The sequence below is a fragment of the Hypomesus nipponensis genome, chromosome 8 (assembly GCF_054491055.1).
Source record: "Hypomesus nipponensis isolate SF chromosome 8, ASM5449105v1, whole genome shotgun sequence".
NCBI lineage: Eukaryota > Metazoa > Chordata > Actinopteri > Osmeriformes > Osmeridae > Hypomesus > Hypomesus nipponensis.
The window spans coordinates 3,922,501-3,944,380 of record NC_140368.1 but is presented as its reverse complement, the minus strand read 5'-3'; the positions used below and the strand labels follow the sequence as shown (position 1 = coordinate 3,944,380).

Here is a 21,880-nt window from a genome sequence, read left to right as displayed (position 1 = left end):
CTTCAGAAACATGAGTTCAATCCATTATAAATGCATTTACAATTCAAATAGGCTACAGCCTTGGAAGAGGCAAGAGACTTTCAAGAACAGAGGCCATTGTCCAAAGCCTAATTCTGAATGCTGTCAATCACTGTTGGGGTCATAGTGGGTCGCAGCTGTCGATTTTATGCAGGTTTCGCAATAAGCTGGCATGACGGCTGACGGAGCATTTTGGTACATGTAGTCTCGGAAACCAACAGACCTCTAAAGTCAGTCGTGGAGAATGATTTTTTTTGACGTTCGTTACGCACGGCTTTCAACCCGGTGAATATGTGTTGCCCAGGATCTCGCTGGTGATTAATGCTTGCAGCGTTTTTCAACCAGTGAAACGTTTTGCTGAAAGACTACAAGTCCCGGTAGCTGGCGTTAAAATTATTCGCTCCCGTTGTATCCCCCCCACCACCGACCATCCGCAATCTCATTCACTGAGTGGCCGCTTCGGAGACAACAACCGCCTACCTCCTTGCGTCCTGAGTGAGTATAACGGCTCTTTCTGTACAGTTACGTTAGTATAGTATCGTTTTCTAGTTTAGATCCATGTTAGGTATCTTTAACTTATTCAGCAGTCATTTTCATCGTTGAGGCGACTTACATCCGGACTCATTTATACTTGAATCATGTGTATTTTCTTTTCAAAGTCGGGACTAAAACGCTACTGGGTGATTGTTTTCTCATTGTTCCTCGAATTCCCTATTTGACAGAAGAATAGCTTTCTGAACTTGACAGCAGATCGTATTTGCACAGATGTATGATCAATAAGTACACGTACCGTATTATTTAACGATATGCATGTTTACACAGCCGTGTTTTGAAATTACAATATTTGAAAGAAAGGAAGAACTACATTTGATACAGGGAAATGTTTCTCAATATAGCCTACAATATGATGCTGTGTTATAAGAATTCTAACAATTGCAACTTTATTTTTTGTTTTTCTGTAGAATTCAGCGCAGCTTTCTGGACAGTATCGAACAAAAACGTTACGTTATGAAGACTGCCAGCGGTGCCAGATAACAAAGAACTATGAAGTCTAGACCGTAAATCGTGTAATAGTACTGGAAAGGCGAGAATGAACTATTCGAAGTGGCAACATTTTCTTTGACTGCATATATCTGTAACATAGTCTCATACTACGCTATTGTCCAGCGCTTTGCTTAAGAACAACATATTTCCATTCGTAGCATTCTGCTCGGATGGGATTACAGGCTGCATATGGACATGTGTGATGTTGTTTTCTGTTTGGTCAAGATAGTATCACCGTTCGTCAGTGTCTTGTTAGGAGACAGTGATGTTTTAGTCTAGATGAGGTGCTTAGACTTTGGGTGTTTGGGGAGAAAGCAGCGTTGTTGCAAATAGCAATGAAGATGAATCATGACCATAGCTAGAAAACCCCAGACCTCCTCAGTTGTGCTGCTTGGGCAACCTCTTTGCCTCAGTCGCCACCCTTGCAGCAGTAGTAGTAGTAGTAGTGAGTCAGTTAATGTTTTCATGTCCTTATGTGGCACTAGATGTTTAGTCTGAGTCGTCACTAGAGATATGGAAGCTATTCTGAGCCACGCCATGACGACATCCGACAATGACGAGACGGGTAGCGACGTATCCATGGACGTGAACGAGTTCCAGACCCCCTTCTTGGACCCAGGGAGCTTCAAGTCCAAAAGCTTACCCATCCTGAACGGGCCCTGCCAGCAGGCCAGTGAGCTGCTGGACCCACGACTAGTCAACACAACTCACACATCTCTGGCCGCCGACCAGAGCAGCGAGCTCCAGCCCAAAACCCCAGACTCCAGCCAAGCGGAGTCCCCCTCCCGGACAGACTTCTCCCCCTCCGCCTCCAGCCTGGTCGGCCTGAGCAGCTCCATAGCCGTGGAGGGGCACCGGACCGAGAGCTCTGGGGGGAAGAAGCTGGGCTTCTCCCTAACCCGCTTCGTCCGAGTCCCTGTGCGTAAGTTTGTGCGCGCGATCCTGGCCGACTCGCGCAGCTTCCTGTTCTGTATGTCCTACCTGACCTTCATCCAGTCCCTCATGGTGTCCGGCTACCTGAGCAGCGTCATCACCACCATCGAGAAGCGCTACAGCCTCCGCAGCTCCGAGTCCGGCCTGCTGGTCAGCTGCTTCGACATCGGCAGCCTGCTCGTGGTCGTGTTCATCTCGTACTTTGGGGGCCGGGGCCAGAGGCCTCGCTGGCTGGCTGTGGGGGGGATCCTGATTGCCATCGGGGCCGGCTTGTTCTCCTTGCCCCACTTCATCTCCCCGCCCTATCAGATCCAGGAGCTGAACTCTTCCTCGGGCCACGAGGGGCTCTGCCTCGCGGGCAACGCCAGCGGGCGCGAGCTTCTCGACGCTGGGTCGTGCCCGCGCGACCAAGAGGGCAATGAACACAACCTCTACGTGGCGCTGTTCATTTGTGCCCAAATACTGGTGGGCATGGGGTCGACTCCCATCTATACCCTGGGGCCCACCTACCTGGATGACAACGTGAAGAAGGAGAATGCGTCCCTCTACCTCGGTAAGACTCGTATTCACACTCATTCACGCTGCTGCGGAACCCATCAACTCTGGTTCAGGGTGGATGGCTTGCTGAAAGTTTGTTGTAACACAGGCATTGCATTTTTGGCTTTTACTTTTCCAAGCTGTGAGGTCAGGAAGATTACATACCCCTAAGACCTCATGGGACATATAATTAAAGGTAGCTAACAGAATTAGCAGCAATTAGCCCGATTATGTTGCATAACAGTAGCCAGCATATCGAGAGGGTGATTTCTGATTGCTCTTGGCTGGTGTACCAGGATGATCCAGGCACGGCCAGACGATCCCAGATACCTGCCCATCCCTAAGCACACATGTCCTTTGATTTAATCTCCACGGCACGCCACCTTTGCAGCATTCTGGGTAAATACAGAGGCTATAGTCAACCTTGGCCCAGGAGCATGTGGAAGAGAATGGAGGAGGGGACGGGAGGGGAGGGGGGTTGTTGAGTTGGTCATGATGAATGCTTCTGTACTCTGTGTGTGTTTTCGTGTGTGTATGAGCCAGTCAGCATTAAAGCAACACGCTCCAGGATCTCCCCTCGTCTCAGAACAAGCAGCCTCACACTGCCTCGCGGTGAACAGAGGCAGTCTGTCAGCGGCTCGTATGCTGTGTCTTCCGTCTAATCATATGGGGTCAGAGTGGAGGTCTGTGTGGGAGGGGTACAGAGCCCTGGCCTGAGTCCAGGGGCAAGGTCAGGATTCGGAGGGCGTTCAGAAAGGCCCTAGGCGGGACCCCCTGCTGGGTAATTGGGGCTGGGGTAACCCCCTGTCTGGGACTGCCCCTCACAGCTGCCCACTGTCCCATTAACCTTGTACATAATGAGTGTGTGTTCTGTACATGTGGGTGTGTACAGTATGCGCGTGTGCCAAAAAGCTTGCTTCTGTGTGTGCACGTTACGTCACATGGAGGTCTGTGTGTTTGAGGGACGATCACGGGTGCACGACTTCAAGAAGGATGCTGACACGGCCATTCACACTACAACATTACACACGCAACAAAGCACTGTAACACACACACACACACACACTTCCCCATTGCCCTCAAGACTGATCTATCGATCAACACCTACACCCAGAAGGAGGCAATGCAGCACGGCTATTGAGCCAGCCTGAAAACGAAAAACAAAGCTCCCATATTGGCAGTGTTCTGCTCAGGTTGTTAGAAGGTGTTTTGGCCAAACTGCATCCACATCAGTTAGAAATAGGAGCCTTGTTAGATGTCAGGCACCGTTCAACCAGTCACATAGGTTGAACGTACTTGTCCTGTATGACCTTGGTGGCTGTTTGTCTAGCTGGTTCCCGGGTCGGGATAATCTGTTTTACTTCAACAGAGACTTGTTTGGGAAAATAGACATGTCCTTGTTTACATGTCTTTGTGAAGGTGGTAGAGTATCTTTGGCCTGCATGAGAAAGCTTGCGATCGCTCACAATGCAGCAAGCGAACATCAAGGGGTTTCTGTTCACTGTGTTTTGTCTGTGATATTACCAGTGACATTCTTTACGTCTCATGTTAGTATTGTGTATGACTCATGTTAGATTGGACTGATATGCCCTTGCCTTTTTTTTCTTTCATGCCTGCTTGCTAGCAAAGCTATGATGGGTGATGAGATATGATGGGGTACAGTTGACACACACACACACACACACAATGCGGTATCAACCTACATCTGTCCTTTTCTCCCCCCAGCTTTCCCTCGCTCCTGCAGAGAAGGGAAATGGAGTGTGACTTGAGACTGCAGGCCCTCTCCAACAGACCCCTGGCCAATCTCACAAACCACCAATTGGTGCTAAATTAGTCCTTAACTTGGCAACCCACAATTTGTCACATTACCTAACACCACGTTGACACCTACATATTTGTATTTGTAAAAGATTAAGTGAAATCTGCTCTGATTGACTGTAGCTCAGCATGTTTCACATTCTGATAAGTAAATCACCAATAAGATTTTCCTTATGTGCTGGTTAAGTCACAGAAGGGATTTTTTTTTTTTTTGCAATGCTTGTAAGATATTTCCTCAAAGCCATTACCGTAAACCCCCTTCTCAATTTGCTCTGGCCCAGAGGGGAGGGGCTCAACAACGGAGCTGGCTTCTGTTAGTGGGACAATGAGATCTGTACAGAAAAAACCCCCATTTGCCGTTACTTCACTTGCATGTGTGTGTGGCTTGATGCGTGTGTGTTTGTGCATGCTGGCGTGTAGACATTCCTCGAGAACTGTTAAGGGGCGCCAATCGCCAGTACCCTTTCAAGCCTCGGACCATATCGCCATGGCGACACCAGTAGCAAAGGGTGTGTTTTTGGACATGCTCACAAACACACACACACTAGCCTCTCTGTCGTGCTCTGGTGAGCGGTACACATCCTGTAGTGTCCTGGACTCAACATCCGTCCCTCAGGGAACATGCTCAGACTGCAGCAGCTGTAAAACCGACTCTTAAAGCTGCCAGTGTTTGCCAATTGTGCTGTGTCCTTCTGGCCAGGCAGATTTACTACACGTCTCTGTTCATGTTACTATGGCCAACATTTGTCTGTGTCTCTTAAGGCAGGACAGGCTTTCAATATATATATTATTATATATATATATATATATTTAAAAAAAATGCCCCTTTAAGTCTCCACTCCAGACTTCTCAATGAAGGATGAATGGAAAATTGTACTGGACTGAGAATTCTGGACTGACTTCTATATCTACACATATTTGTCTTTGTCTTTTTGGTCTCTGACTGAACATTTGATTTATTCAAGTGTTTTTCGAGAGCCCGACGAAAGCGCCTCTCTCTCTCTCTCTCTCTCTCTCTCTCTCTCTCTCTCTCTCTCTCTCTCTCTCTCTCTCTCTGTCTGTGTTACCCACAGATCAATAGGTCGAGAGAGTACAGGCTGAACCCACTGCTTCGTTTACCTGGCAATATTCATTCGGCACAACCCCAACCTTCTCACATGAGCTTTGCTTGATTGGGTCACAGCAACCCCCGCCTCCCCAAATCTCAGATGAATCATCATGTTTTCTAAATAAATAATGACAAGGAGTGTAGACCCTACCTCCTACTTGTGCTTCACAAGTTAACGATCCCAGTGTCCGCTCTGAAGGGCCAGCTGTGATTGGATTACGCGACTACGTGCATGACAGCCAGTGTTCCTGGGCTAAACACACGTGCACACACGCAGTCAGGCCCATGTGGTCTCTGAAGTTCCTGCTTCGTGGAGTCAGAGTCAGTATGGGCTCAGCGGAGGCTGTTACCTGCCTCCAACCAGGGGATCTTCTTAGAGTTCGGTCCCTGGGTACGCTTCCATTATGAATGTTTTAACAGAGGCTCTTGCTAAACCGAGTGCATCAATAGTCCTTTTGCTTCACACAGCAGGCCTGTAGAGAGATGCTTATTTACTGAACTGTAGGAGGAGGAAGAGGAGGAGGAGGAGGAGGAGGAGAAGGATTAGGAGGACTAAGAGTTCAACAACACTTATACAGGCTTGAGCATTGTGCTCAACCTCTGTCCCCCAAAAATACGTGTACACACACAAACACACACACACACACACACACACACACACACACACACACACACACACACACACACACACACACACACACACACTCACGCTGAGCTCAGCTCCCCTGATAAATTTAGAAAGGGAGCAGCTGCTTTCTGAGTCCTGGTCTTCTCTTCCTGTGTCTCTGTGTGTGTGTATGTGTCTGTGTGTCTGTGTGTCTGTGGGTGTGTGTGTGTGTCTTTACCTTGAGCATGTGTATACTGTGTGAGTGTTTAACCTCCCTGTGTGTGCTGTTGTGCTTGAAGATTGTGTTCTGAGATCCAGGACAAGACTACATATATCTGTTTCTCTTCTTCCTTTTTGACTCCACAAGTTTGTGCATTACCTGATGGCCCATATTGTACCAAAAGCAACATCTGATAACGTTCCAAAGAGCTTCTCTTGATGTCACAGATTGCTTGGGTCCGTCAGTCTTCAAATCCCTGTTAAATGTGGTTCTCAGACTTTTGGACCGCACTACATGCAGGCTCTAGATCTGTTTCTCTCGTCTTTCAATCTCTGCCTACTCGCTTTACATTTCATCAGATGTGTGTCCTGTTCTGCTTGGTGACAGTTGAATTGCGCACACACACACACACACACACACACACTGTTCCCTTCTGTGCTCTGTCGTACTGGTCTACTGGTTCACTTTTCTGGAGTGGGCAAGGTACTTCATTGTGTCTCCCCAAGCCTAGCAGGCAGGCAGACAGGCAGTTTGCCCGGCAGGACTCGTCGTAGCTCCCAAATTGTCAAACCCTCCATCAATGCTTTTTATACCCGCTGCATGGTGCGGTGGGCTACAATTTCATAAGGTTACTTAGTAGCAGCAGACCCCCGGCCCTACATGAGCAGCGTCTACAGCTACCAAACTCCCACAACCACTACTCTTCTGTGTCTCTCCTGTCTCTAGTCAACTTATCCGAACTTATCGAACAGATTTGTGTATTTTCCTCACTGATGAACGCGTCCACTTATGCCCTCCAGCCCTCAGGCCCTCCAGCCCTCAGGCCTGCAGGCTGTGTTTTGACGCCAGTGTGTGGTGCACTCCTTGAGGAAATTCCAGGAGGGTGTGTTTGAATGTGTGAGAAAGTAGAAACATAGAAAGGCCTTTGTTTCAGAGGGCTACAGTCTTCTACTGGTTCTCTTGTCCCTCAGTGCTACTCCTCTAAAACAGCTTTGATCCCGTATCTCTCAGGATAGCATAAATATGCCTTCCCGAAATCCACTTTCTCAGTTGTCACCTTACAGGAAGCAGTCTTGCGTGGTGTCAGGTTGTCATTAATACATTTTGGAGTTCAAAGGCAACAAATGAAAACATGCTAGGAAATTACATTAAAATCCCTCGACAGGAGAGGAGTCATCCGTCATCCATTTTTCAGACAGTTATCATATGTTACGATCTTCCGTTATTTCACGGCTGAGCGTCTAGCAGGGCGCTGCGTGCCTCGGCGGATGACAGTGTCGGGTAACAAGCTCCTACTCTCCTGATGCCGTTCATCCTCATTAGCGCACTCCTAGGAGGGGTTTTCATCAACGTTGTCTGACAGTTTGAAAAATGACATTGTTGGCTTTTCCAGAGAATGAAACATGCCCTGATCTAATTGGTGGGTTAATTGAAGCGTTGATTGCCAATAATTTAATTGACACGTCTTTTAACCAAAAATCCTTTTTTGTTTAGGTTCTGCTTCACTGAGGAAACCAGTATTCTCTCCTCCGTCCTCGTTGGGGGTGGGGGGTGGGGGGGGGGGATTGAGAAGTTTTCTGCTGCCCATGAGGAGGATATGCTTTGTCTCTCTAATGAGCGATGGTGACAGGCCAGGGAACCGTGAGTCCTCTGATCCCGAGCACTAGCAGCTAAGCCTGCCATGTCCAGCAGTCCGTATTGTCCGCCTAACCCTTTCAGAAGCCTTTGCGTGAGTCATCGAATTGCGCTGTGCGTCGGTTTCTCCTCAGCACAGCCCAGCTCCGCTCTGGGCAGCTCGATGAGAGACAGGCTCTTCTTCCACACATGTCTGGGAGTCCCAGTCCAGCTTCTCCTCTCCCTGAGGTCCCTGCTTGCCCCCCCACAAACCAGCTGGGCTTCTGTATGCTTCCAGGTTTTCATGTGAGGAGGTGTCTGTGTGGAATTTTTTAAGGGGAAAATATTCAAATTTTCTACCCCGGACCCCTGCCACAGGCATTTTCTCTCGTGCAAACACAAAGAGATGAAGGGGGGAGAGGGAGGGAGGGAGGCAGGCAAGGGGATGGAGAGAAAGAGAGAGAAACAGGCATGGAGAAAGGGGGTGTTTACAGTGGGAATTGGGACCATGTGAAGCAGGGAGAGGGTCGGTCGGAGCAGAAGAAGCCTCTGGTGCTATTATGCAGTAATACTGGTTTTTACGACCTCATAGACTGCCCTCCTGTATATTGACTCTGCCTTACCTCCGCCTCCTCCCTGGCTCATGAAACCTTGACAGGCTTGCTACATGCCTCAAAGCATTTGTTGAGTCTTTGTGTTGATTTTTTTTTGAAGAAGAAGAATGTAAAAAGCCCAAATATTTTGACAGTCTAAAGCTTGGCCTTCCTATTGTGGATTCTTAATTGGACTTTCATAAGGTCTGCTGTGGTTCATTAGTCCACAGTTGACCTTGGGTTCCATGCCCTAATGGTGTGTGTGTGTGCGCATGTTTGTGTTCTCATTGTGCTGTTTCCCTGGAGGGACAGCAGTCCATTCTGAGAGGAGACTGATGGCTGTAAACGTTCTCTGACCTCAGCCTGTGGACCAACCACTGCTCTAGTAGTAGAGAGGGAACACACACACACACACACCAGACCAAGTGAGGGAACGAAGCAGGCTTCAGAGCCGGGAGACCCCAGACCGGGCAGATGTATATTTCATATTCATCTGTGTTTATATCATAGCATCCCTGTTTGCCAGTCCTATTGATTTAACATGCCAAGTTATGCCACTGCATTATGCAACACAATCTAACATGTAACTGTGATTTAGCCTATGGCAGAAACAGTGTTTTGACAGTTACAGGACCCTTAGGAAGCTCAAGGGGTAATCTGTCCTTGACTGCTTGACTACATGATAGGGCTTTTTGAATGGCTGCAGAAATACCAGACCTTCCTCACTTTATCTTTAACTTTGCCAAATCTACTCCTCTCTCACACTCTCTCTGTCTCTGTCTCTGTCTCTCTCTCTCTCTCTCTCTATGTTTATGTCTCTCTCTCTCTGTCTCTGTCTCTCTCCCTGTCTCTCTCTCTCTCTCTCTCTCTCTCTCTCTCTCTCTCTGACTCTCTCTCTCACTCTCTCTCTCTCTGTCTCTGTCTCTGTCTCTTCCTCTGTCTCTCTCTCTCTGCACCCTGCCCCGTGTCTGTCTCCAGTGTGGTGGAAGGGCTCTCTGCATGTCAGAGTGGAGAAGTTTGGTGGTGGGGAAGCAGCTGTTGAGGAGAGCTGGCACAGGGCTGGCGCCTCAAGTGTGTGTGTGTGTGCCTGCACTCTTTTCTGTGTGTGTGTGTGCACGTTTGTGTGTGTGTTGTGTATGTGTGAAAGCGAGAGAGAGAGAGTGTATGTGCAGCACAGTGCACCAGCCCCCCCACTCTCGTAGCCTGCAGGTGTTGGAAATGCAGAATGTGGGGGAAAAGCTGAAACATTGCAGGCCTGCTCTACATTTACTCTAGGGCAACACCCTGCCATTCCAAATAGAACTGAAGAATAGAACACCATAGGCTGTCCTATACAGAGCTGGAGGCCCCCTGTTCCCATCCAGCTTGTGGAGGGGTACCGTCTCCCTGAGGAGGGACAAGGGGCTGTGGACAGGGGGTGGGTGCTGGGGGCAGGGGTCTAGGGCTGGGGCTAGGGGCTGGGGGCTGGGGAGAGGGGGCTGGGGGCTGGGGGCAGGGGTCTAGGTCTGGGGCTGGGGAGAGGGGGCTGGGGGCTGAGGACAGGGGGCTGGGGGCTGGGGAGAGGGGGCTGGGGAGAGGGGGCTGGGGGCTGGGGAGTTGGCCTGCCTCTTGGCACAGTGTTGAAGGCTGAGAGGGGTGGCAGTGGCATGGATCTGCCCGCTGTGCCACGTTTGTTTGTCAAGGATAGGGGGTGAAAAGCCGCAGGTGCAGTTTGTGTGTGTGTGCGTGTACGCGCGTGTGTGAACATGTAGCATACAATGAGGTAAGGAGTTAGGATTTCAAAGCCGACCGACACACGCACACTCTTATTCAGTCATTCTCTTAACAAGCCCTCTCTCTCTCTCTCTCTCTCTCTCTCTCTCTCTCTGTCTCTCTCTGTCTCTGTCTCTGTCTCTGTCTCTGTCTGTGTGTGTGTGTCTGTACCACTTCCATACAAAGATCCCTGATACTGCCTGTGTAGTGTAATGCAGTAGCTGCAGCAGTTCTCCCCAGACTCTCTGAGGATCTCTGCAGCCGCACGCTGAACCCTCACCCAGGCCCCGGATCATCTGTCACTCTCCCAAAATACTGGGTCACCGGCAGGGAATGTGCTGTCACTCTGGAGAAGCAGCGCAAATGCACAGACACACGCGTACACACACTCTCACCAACACAAATTGAACAAGGTCTCATTCATGTCCCATACATCGAGAGTATTCACAGCTACTCTCCATGGCTAAGTCTGTGTAGCTGCAGTACATTTCTCAGTGCACTGTGGTTAGACTGATGTCTCAGTCTACAGTTTGCTGGGCTGGACGGCTGCGTGGAAATCTGCTGTAGCTTTTATCTACGTGTCAGATGTTATCTCCCGGTCTCTGCTGAGATTGTGCTTTGTGTTTAGCAGACTGACATGTCCCTGCGTGCCAGTGTGTGTCTGCGCGCTTGTGGGGAAGCTATGACAGTGGGTGTCGGGGTGTCCCAAGGCTGGTAGGAAGATAGCTTTGATCAGGAGTGGAGATGTTTTCCACATCCGCACAGTCAGTGAATCAGAGGAATATACGCAAATCTAAGTATTACTATACAGTCATCATCGTAAAACAGACAAAAAGAAGCAAGACATTATAATACAGAAATGTACAAGTAGAACATTCTGTTCTGTAGACAGAGAAACTGTGCGTCTGCATTCCTCAGCATTGCCACAGTGCACAGTATACATCTGACATATAGCATTTCCCTACAGAGGGTGTGTGTGTGCTGTACCTGTGCAAGGTACACATTGACTCTGGATTTATTTTCTACAAGTCAAATGTACAAATTAAAAGAGAGCATTCACAGCAAAAAAAAAGTGTAAATATATCATAGAACTGAAAGTTACTACAAATTCATAGTTTGCCACATGGAGAGCCACTTGTCTTTTGCTGACTGTAGGCCTACACCCTTAATCTTCTAATGTGACCCTGAACTTTTTAATCCTGCTGCGTTTGTTTGCCAGTCGTTTACATCTGCTTTCTCCCATCTCCTTTGTCTGTTGGTATTATGAACCCAGGTGACTGGAAGGAGGCCGGGTGGGGGCTCTCAACCTCACGGAACAAGAGATCAGAGAGCTGAGCAGAGGCAGGGAGAGTTAGCATTGCGTGTGCGCCGATGGGACGGCCCTGATTGGCCAGTGGGAGGGAGGGGAGGAAAGAGAGGTACAAACGGATTAACACATTTCTCCCAGGCTGCAGCTTTTTGATGGCATTCCAGCACTAAGCCAGTTAAGGAGGGCCTCCCAGCCTTGATCACTTTGTCACATGGTAAGACTGAGAGGGGAAGAGGGAGGGAGGGAGAGGGAAAGAGGGATGGTTGTTTGGGATGGTGAGTTGATCTTGTGAAGACCAGGTCTAACCGTGACCTTGATTGCCATCTCAACCAGCCCCAGTGACCACCACCTCCATTGCCGTTGCTGAAGAGGGTTTGGATCTGTGAAGGAACTCCTCATGAATTCCACCTCCCCTCTGCAAAACTGTTCCTTCTCGACACCCCCCCCCCCATGGTGGATTCTGATTGGAATCAACAGCTGTGTTGATTTGTGTGCCTGCTGACAAGCTGAACCTGCCCAGATCCCTGAGGCCAGCATCAGAATCAGCAGAAAACACCAAATGACCAATCGTGTCAGGCCCACAACCCCCCCCACCCTCCCACCCCTCCCGCAACCTTCCCCCCTCCACCCCCCGACGCATGCAGAAGCTGTTTGGCTAATAATTGGCTGTATTGAGTCTCTAAGGCCATCTTTTTTGCCAATACCTTCATTCCCGAGCTAGCTCCTTTAGCGTCCATTTGCGCGCTAGCATGTTAGCCTAGCCATCCAAATAGCTGAGCTCGGCCCTTCTCCGAGTGCTTACTTAGCAAGTACATTACATATGACTGACCAATTGTTTATGAATGCTTTCCCGGAACGTCCCCCCCCCCCCGTCTCTCTTAATTCAGGGCTTTTCAGGCCTTGCAGACTGACTGTCTGTGTACAGTTGGCTTTCATCCCCTCCCACCAAGCCATCTGTTATTTGACAAAAAATAAAGGAATTCCTTCCATTCTTATTTCATCCTTTTTTTTCTCTCCAGAATATTTAATTTGGTACGTTGAGCTTTGGGACCCCCTGTAGGGGCAGGACTACTGCAGGCATCAAACATTCATTACCGGCTCCAGTTTGGCTTTCCTGAACAGAACTGTACTAAAAAAGACATTGAGGGGAGGCTGTTCTCACACAGTGCCTCTGACTAACTTCCTAACTGACTGACTAACTTCCTAACTGACTGACTAACTTCCTAACTGACTGACTGACTTCCTAACTGACTGACTGACTTCCTGACTGACTGACTGACTTCCTAACTGACTGACTGACTTCCTAACTGACTGACTGACTTCCTAACTGACTGACTAACTTACTACCTGACTGACTAACTTCCTAACTGACTGACTGACTTCCTAACTGACTGACTGACTTCCTAACTAACTGACTAACTTCCTAACTGACTGACTAACTTCCTAACTGACTGACTGACTTCCTAACTGACTGACTGACTTCCTAACTAACTGACTAACTTCCTAACTGACTGACTAACTTCCTAACTGACTGACTGAATTCCTAACTGGCTGACTGACTAACTTCCTAACTGACTTACTGACTTCCTAACTGACTGACTAAATTCCTTACTGACTGACTGAGGTCTTGACTGACTTCCTGGCTGATGGACTGCTCTCGTGAAGGGGCTTTTACATTATGCAGACCAGTGGTGCCTGCCTTTGTGTGTGTGTGTGGTCTGTCCACAAGATCAGCTTGTGACTGGACTTAGAAGCACTCATCTGAGACCAGCCCACCAGCTGAGATGACTTACTCCGTTACTGACCCAGGACCCAGCTTAGGCCCACAGCACTGTAACACTATTGTCTTTGGCTGAATGCAATGCCTGTGTTATATAGATACAGGTGCACACACACTTACGCTGACGCATACGCAGACACACACACACACGCAAGCCTGCTCGAGTCATGTTGCTGCCATAACCAGACGCCATCCATCACACGTGTCACATGACCCCAGTCTAGGGGAGGGGTCATGAGGTTACGAGGGTGAGGTGATTGGCTGTCTGGGTGTCCTTATGAGTGTTTACGGCTGCACTTAAGGTGCTTATGGTGGGGGGGGGGGGAGGATTCAGTGCATAACTTTGTTGATTGTAATCTGGATTTCACCCAAAACTGTGGTATATTGGTGTGATAGAGAAGTTGACTGCCTTGGAGGTTCACATGAAAGTATTTGATTAGGGTGCCGTTTAGTTTGATTTGGTCTGGGTGGAGAAGAACATTAACAGGTTCAAGAGTTGAACATGGAGTTGATGCTGTATTCACAGTGGAACATCCATCAGAGTAGCCATGGTAAGGATATTCTGCCAAAACCTTAACAAACTTATAAGAAATGAGGAAGCATTCAGGCTGTGAAACCCTGCTCCTGTAGATCTGCCCTCCTGCAGGTTTTCACTCAAACCCCAGTTGTGACAAACATGATTCAGCTCGTTAACCAGCCAATGATTCTAAAGCCTACAGGACAGCAGCTCTCCAGGAACAGGGTATGCAGTCCTGAACGTCAAGTGATCAATTTAAAGAGCTGTTGTTTAGCCTTTCATCTGCTCGTGACCATGGCAACACAATGAGAACAAGCAAACAGTCTTTGTAGGTGGCGAAGAACTCCCGCAGTTGGTTATTTCTAATGATTTGTCAATCATCCCCCTTCGAGCCAATCAGCTTATCCCCTGATGATGCTAGTTAGGGAAAGCTCTCCTGTTCAGCACCATGGAGAGTTCTTAACCGACGGCGATTATATTTCTCTTTGTAGGAGGCTTGTGTAGGCCAGAAGGAGTCCTGCTGTAAACCATGACCGGCGTCTATCACGCTCAAGGTTTTCTGCTTGTGCTCCTCCCTCATCACATTCACTGTCCCCAGCCTGGGATTCTCTCTGTTTGGCCTGTCCTGCTGGATCTGCGTCAGGCCTACAGAATAACATGAAACTTTGGGCTGCCACAGGGGGCGTGGCTAAACTGTGCCACAGGGAGGCGTGGCTAAACCCTCCAGATTGTCATGTCACATCTTGCCAGCGAGGCAAGCGTCTGTCAGTAGGTGGACCGCTGAGAAAAACTCCAACGCCCCCCCCACACACACACACGTTATGGTAATAGATCTGCTGGGACTAGAATGGTTGAGCTGTCCTGTGTTTGGGTGAGCAGCCATCCAGCCAGCTTATCAACCAACCAACCAACCATCCATGCAGCCTGCCCACCATCCAGCCCACCATCCATCCCACCATCCAGTCCACCATCCAGCCCACCATCCAGCCCACCATCCATCCCACTATCCAGCCCACCATCCAGTCCACCATCCATCCCACTATCCAGCCCACCATCCAGCCCACCATCCATCCCACTATCCAGCCCACCATCCAGCCCACCATCCATCCCACTATCCAGCCCACCATCCAGTCCACCATCCAGCCCACCATCCAGCCCACCATCCAGCCCACCATCCAGCCCACCATCCAGCCCACCATCCATCCCACTATCCAGCCCACCATCCAGCCCACCATCCATCCCACTATCCAGCCCACCATCCAATCCACCATCCAGCCCACCATCCAGCCCACCATCCAGCCTGCTAGTCAAGCATCCAGACCGCCAGCCCAGGGCTGCCAAGGAAGGCGGGGCTGTGTACAGCCAGTGCAGTGTCACCACCAGGGCTTGGTCTTTTTTTATCCCTCTTATAGCACCATGTATATCATTGTCTATCTCTGTATTGTATTACTAATGACATTGTGTGTGTTTATACTCTATAGGCATTCACATACAGAGGAAAGCAGTTGGTCAAATGAATGTATCAAATATTGTGTGTGTGTGTGTGTGTGTGTGTGTGTGCGTGTGTGTGTGTGTGCGCGCTGAAGCCGTATGAAGGCGGAGTGAGCAAGGCATGCCCAGATGCCAGTCATAGCTCCGCCCTGCCTGCCACTCTCCATCTCATCAGGCCAGTCTGCAAGCCACCGGAAAGGGCAACGGGTTCAATGTGTGTGTGCGCTTGTGTATGAGTGTGTGTGTGTGTTTCCTAGAGAGATTTCAGTACCAGGCACATGTGTGTGTGTACCGGAGAGTTAGTTCTTAGGGGAGAATTAGGAAGTTCGCTAAGCCTTTTAGAGGGAGTGTTGAGTGACTCTGTCAGAGATCACCCCATCCCCGCCCCCTGCCCCCCCCCACCCTCTCCCCCACACACACACACACACACACACACACACACCCCTGTGTGACCCTTGTGTAGCGCTGTAAGGTTAGGACTTGTAAGAAGACACTGCAGAGTCAGCCAGTTGATATGACAATGCCGTCATTCCCCAGTCTTATTGTCTTTCCTGTCCTCTTGTCTCAGGGAAGGTCACATGACGGAACCAATCCTTCTCTCTCCCTCTCTGTCTCTGTCTGTCTGTCTGTCTCTGTGTGTGTGTGTGTATATATTATATAGCATGTTTGTAGGAATGTATTCCTACACAGACCATTCATGGAAACAGCTAGCATCAGCAGAATATCTCAATACCAATACTTGTCATAGTCCTAAGTATACAGTGTATTTCCTTTATGCTTGTTATAAACTTGTGACTAACTCTACCCATCTGGATAGTTTTTCCTGCTCACACAATATATCATTTCTGACACATTGTGATTCAGTCTACATCCATTCACCTGCTTGTTGAGAGAGGGGGAGGGAGGGAGGGGGAGGGGGAGGGAGGGAGGGAGGGAGGGAGGGAGGGAGGGAGGGAGGGAGGGAGGGAGGGAGGGAGGGAGGGAGGGAGGGAGGGAGGGAGGGAGGGAGGGAGGGAGGGAGGGAGGGAGGGAGGGAGGGAGGGAGGGAGGGAGAGGGAGGGCACGGTCACTCCTCTGGTGGCTTTACAGGAGAGAGGGAGGGGAGCGGCGGAGAACTAATGAGCCCAATGAAAGTGGCTCGATAAGCGGAACACAGCTACACATGCACACACATATGCACACACGCACGCACGCACACACAGACTCACATTGAAGCACTGCATCGCCATGTTGTCACCTACTCGTGTTCATTTGTGTGGAAAAGGATGTTTAGAATAGGTAGCCTTGCCTGGCCTTTTGATCGCCATGGTAGCTCAGTCAGGCATGAAAGTGATCTCCTTCATTCTGAACACATAATTAAATCATTTCATTAATACAAGGTCATTATTTGTGTCTTTGGAGATTTGACTCATTGGGTGTAAGGTCTTTTCTCATCATTGCTCTGCTCTGATCTCATTTCTCCTCCTCCCTTGCTTGATTGAGACTGGGGGGGGCAATTAGAGAAAGTGAGGGGAGGAGGAGAGAGAAGAGAGAGGAGAGGGGAGGAGAAGAGAGGAGAGAGGAGAGGGGAAGAGAAGAGAGAAGAGAGAAGAGAGAGGAGAGGGGAAGAGGAGAGAGAAGAGAGAGGAGAGGGGAGGAGAAGAGAGAAGAGAGAGGAAGAGGAGAGAGAGGAGAGGGGAGGAGGAGAGAGGAGAGAGAGGAGAGGGGAAGAGGAGAGAGAGGAGAGGGGAGGAGGAGAGAGGAGAGAGAGGAGAGGGGAGGAGGAAAGAGAGAGAGGAGAGGGGAGGAGATCTCTCTGGTTCTCTCCTAGTCTCCTCCGTCCACCCTGTGTGGTGAGGGTCATCACAGTCTGGAAGATTCACTCCAGCTAACCAGAACCCTGCCACGTGAATGAGAGGTGGGGGGAGGAGGGAGGGGTGGATGAATGGATCCTAGGGAGGGAGAGAGAAAGGGAGGGAGACCGCAGAGGACTGGAGTGTCCAAGGTTAGACGGCAGGAGAGCGATGTTGCTGAGCTAGCCGTTATCACTCAGTCACACGGTGTGGTAGGGACAGTGAACTCCCCCCCCCCCCCCACACTTCCTCTCCAATCCCTCCTTCGGTTTATCCTCCCATGTCACCATCGTTCTGTCCTCAACCCCCCCCCCCCCCCCCCCCCCCCCATCTACCACATTAAATCTGGCATGGTAGGAACAGATACTTTGAAAAGGTAAATAGAGGTCAACAACACACCATTAAACTCCCCAGTTCTCCGGTTCCCCCTACTGGCCCTCCCCTTCCACCCCCCCTTGTGGGGGGGGGGGGTTGGCCTCACCTTGGCTGACATTGACACCACTGAGGTGTTTCTGGTGCAGTGGTGTTTTGAGAAACACACACCTCCTGCCGTCTGCGCGTGTCCGCGTCTCCGCGTTGAGTGGAATGGACGACTCCGTCCAAGTCAGGGCCGTGCGTGAACGTCATGATGCAGAATGCTACTTGAGGAGATGGAGAGGGAATATGCTGACTAAGTAGAAGGCCGAACAGGGAAAACCTAATAACCGCAGAGAGCCTTCTAATCTATTACCTCCGCGCGTATGGCCCCATGTAAGTACAGTGTATGTCCAGTGTATGGCCAGTGTAGGTTCTGCCGATTGAGTGTGTCCTTCACGTGCCAGCGGCGAAGGGCCGTTGTGTAATTGAGTAAACGAGCCTCATGGGATGCAGGCACAGCTCTGCTCTGACGCGCGCGATCGGCTTGTGTGGGGGACGGCCATCATGCAGTTGCCGTGCCAGCATTTTCTTCACCCCGGCAACAATGACGTTGCCCCGGACGTCCTTGGAAAGGACCACCCCCCCCACCCCATTTCCCTGCCCCCTCCCCCCGTGGCGTGGTGCCAAGTGGCAGGGCAGGGTGGAGGGGAGCAAGCCGGGCGTGGTTTATGACCCCCCCCCCCCCCCCGCCCTCCAGTCAGGCAGAGCACCGTTAATGTGATGGACGACACCGTGTGGGGGAGATCTGCTGGACACAAGCTCTGGGGGGGGGGGGGGGGGGGATACAGCCAGGTCATGACCTGTTCTGTCATCTGTAGGACCCGAGTGTGTGTGTGTGTGTTTAGGGGGGTGGTGGGGTGGATGGAGTGAAGGAGAAAGCAGAGTGACAAAGAACGAAGAGAAGAGGGGGCAATGAGTCACTAAAGAGAGAGGACGGTGTGGTGAAGCGTCCGTGGAGAGAGAGGAGGAGAGGAGAGAGGAGGAGGAGGACAGAGAGGAGGAGTAGAGAGAGGAAGAGAGAGGAGAGGAGTAGAGAGAAGAGAAGTAGAGAGAAGAGGAGTAGAGAGAGGAAGAGAGAGGAGAGGAAGAGAGTGAAGAGGAAGAGAGTGAAGAGGAGAGGGAGAGAGAGTAGGAGAGGCTGGCAGGGAGAGCTGGACCCGGGTGTGAACGTCAGAGAGGAAGAAAGATCCAGCTGTAATCATCAGGAGGCCGTCATGCCAGACTGGATATTAATACAGAGGGGTTTGTGTAGGGGACAGAGAGAGCCAGAGGTGGGCGAAGGTTGGATCTTACAGCTATCAATCAACTTGGCTCCCCTCACTTAGCACAAACACACACACACACACACCCTCCATCCATCATCACCTTTCACTGGCACAGACGAGGCCGCATATCAATGTACAGTTAATACCAGTTAGAACTTGTCGTTGTTAATCACACCCCTCCCGACACAGGTGCGCCAGCGCAGCCTACCTTATCCTGCAGAGTCATAAACGCCAGCTTTTTATTGGCTGTTTCTCCTCATGGGGGATGAATGATCTGTGAAGCACGAGCACATGATTCTCTGAAGCTCTTCTCCCCGTCTGGCTTTTATCAAGCGCTTTTAATCAGGAGAGAGCTCATAAAGAGAGACCTTCCTCTGTCCCCGCCATGCCTGATGGATGCTCTCTCTTTGTCGCTCTGTTTCCCTCTCTCCCTCATTCATTCAGTTTCCATCTCTCTCTCTCATTGTCTTTCTTTTTATCTCTTTTTCTCTGTCTGTTTTCTCAGTCTGTCTTTCTCTCTCGTTTCTATGCTTGTGTCTGATTGTGACTGAGAGGTGACACTTTGCCGGTCCCTGGTGATTGGAGAGGTGTGCTGTATGCCTGGTGCCGTGGTGATGAGAGGTGATTGATGTGTGACAAGGGGGCCATCTGCTCTCTCCTCTAGTGATGGAAACTCTCCTGTAGAGATGGTATCTCTCTAGTAATGCTCTCTAGTGATTCAGGTTACTCCTCTAGTGAAGGAGATAACATCCTCCACCCTTCCGGTGCAGTGAATATGAAACACACACACAGGCTGGCTCTTACCTATACGCACACGTTCTTCAAACCAAACACACACAACACTTGGTCTCACCTTCATGCTCACTTTCCTCTGTCACTGCAAACACACACACGGACACACACACTTCCTCCATCTCCTAGAACTCCGGCTCCTCCTTGCAAGAACCCACACGCCGACACACACGACCCTGCGGCCTGTTCTGGTCTGCATATCAATGGAGGAAGATGATCTAAGCTGTTGTGATTGATTGTTCCTCCCTGGCAGGCTGGTTGTCCGTTCCTGTTGTCATCGAGCCAACCTGATGAATGAATGTGAAGGAGAGAGGTGCCGCGCTGCCAGACACGTCCTCTCTGCCGCACCGTGTCTGGCTCTAGCAGCATGTGTGTTTGGAGATTTCAATCAAGTTTAGTGTTTTTTAAATATGTGTGATGTATAAACACAGCAAACGCTGCCATGCCTTTTACCAGCCTCTGGTGTGTACTTACACAGTACGTGTGTCTGTGTAAATGTGTGCTTGCCTCTGTGTGTGTGTGCCTGCCCCAAACTGATAAAAGGATTTACAGATGGTGTCTCTTTGTGCCTAAGGATACGTTTTTTTGCTCTCTGTATGCCTCCCCATGGTCCTGTTAATAAGCAGTGTTGAAGCAGGTCCTGGTTTCATTAGGCCCAGATAAGGGTGCTTCCAGCACTTTTCACCTAGAAGACACCCAAGCCAGGGGCCAACGGGCTGGCCCAGGATGAGGAAGCAGGGATTTCTTCCACGTATAAAATCCTCAGAGATCTCTGTGTTTCCAGGGCTGCCAGACAACAGAGCTGGCTGGGTTTTGTCTACGCTAAACAAAACCCAAATGCTTTGTGTGTGTGTGTGTGTGTGTGTCTGTGTCTGTGTGTTATGTAACCTGGCAAGGAGAAGTGATTCCCTCGGTCAGAGCAGGAAGATTAGAGATTAGGCTGTTGGTCACTGTGCACCTGCTTCCCTAGAGTTTGGCAAACAAACACACACACACACACACACACACACACATGCAGTTTGAGCCAACATCAGAAGCTCATCTAACTGCCAAACTGAAATACTAACCGACAGTGCTGTCGACAGAACAGTGTGTGTGTGTGTGTGTGTGTTTGAAATGGAAATACTGTGGCTCAGACTGCCTCTTTCAGATCGATTCCACACACACACACACACACACACACACCTGGCTATGAAGGACATGTTCCAGGTGTAATTACAGACTCCCTCTCCTCCACTGACTAATATCTCTACTGGACATCTCTAGATACATTTTCCAAGTCCCCAACAGCTGATCTACCTCCAACTACTGACTCTCCTGTGGTGTGTTCACAACCTCTAACTCTGTCCAAGAGGGGATGCTCCGAATCCCAGAGCTTAATTTTCTACCCCATGGATGGTTGTACTTATGTCCCTGGGCTAAAGACTTGGCTGGAGTCAGCCCTTACAGACACATTGTTGAACAGAGCCTTTTGAGGTTGGGATGAGTGCCAGAGACTGGTCCGAGGTCAGGTGTTACAGGTGGGGAAGAAAACAGCTCAGGGCTAATGACCACCCCTGCTGGCCCTGTGTCAGCTTGGACTGCACGCTGAGTCACTGTGACACAGGGCCCACCACACGCCTTAACAAGGAGTACAAGTGAACGTGTTTGACCTCAAAGAAGTGATGTGTTTAATTCATGAAGGGAGCCAAAACCGATTAACCTGAAGTTAAACCCTCCTTAACGCAAGAGACAAGTCTCTCTCTTTTCGCTGAAATAACAACCTGCTGATGCACAGTAAAGTTAACACTTAAGTCATTCATGACAATAGTGCATGTGTCATTCATGACCGTCCCCACGTGCTGTAAAAGAGGCCCGTCGTGAGGCATTCAGTATCCAGCGATGGATTTGGCTGCAGTTGTATATCCTTGGTTGTAATTGGTTGTTTGTGTGTGTTTCAGCCATCATGTATGTGATGGGGGCTCTGGGTCCAGCTGCTGGGTACCTGCTTGGAGGAGTTCTTATCGGCTTCTACGTCGACCCCACAACCATCGTCAACATCGATCAAAGTGACCCACGTTTTGTCGGCAACTGGTGAGGGTGTCTTGATACGCTTGTGTGTCTTGGATAGCCTGTGTGTGTTCACCTGTGTTTGTGTATCTGTGTTTTTTAATCTGTGTGTGTGTCTGTGTGTTTGTCTGTATGTTTGGTGTTGGTTCGTCTGTGGGTGTGTTTGTTGTTCTTTGTGTGTGTT

At 49.9% G+C, this 21,880-nt stretch overlaps 1 protein-coding gene across 1 annotated transcript in view; it reads left to right on the top strand.

The window, feature by feature from the left end:
* The first annotated feature begins 253 nt into the window (after window positions 1–253).
* The window catches only part of slco5a1 (solute carrier organic anion transporter family member 5A1), a 33,506-nt gene continuing 11,879 nt past the window's right edge, over window positions 254–21,880 (top strand). The window contains exons 1-3 of the mRNA XM_084703639.1: window positions 254–513; window positions 981–2,548; window positions 21,588–21,720. Coding sequence (XP_084559765.1) covers window positions 1,576–2,548; window positions 21,588–21,720 — 1,106 coding nt within the window. The 5' untranslated portion in view covers window positions 254–513; window positions 981–1,575. The remainder of the gene's footprint in view (window positions 514–980; window positions 2,549–21,587; window positions 21,721–21,880) is intronic.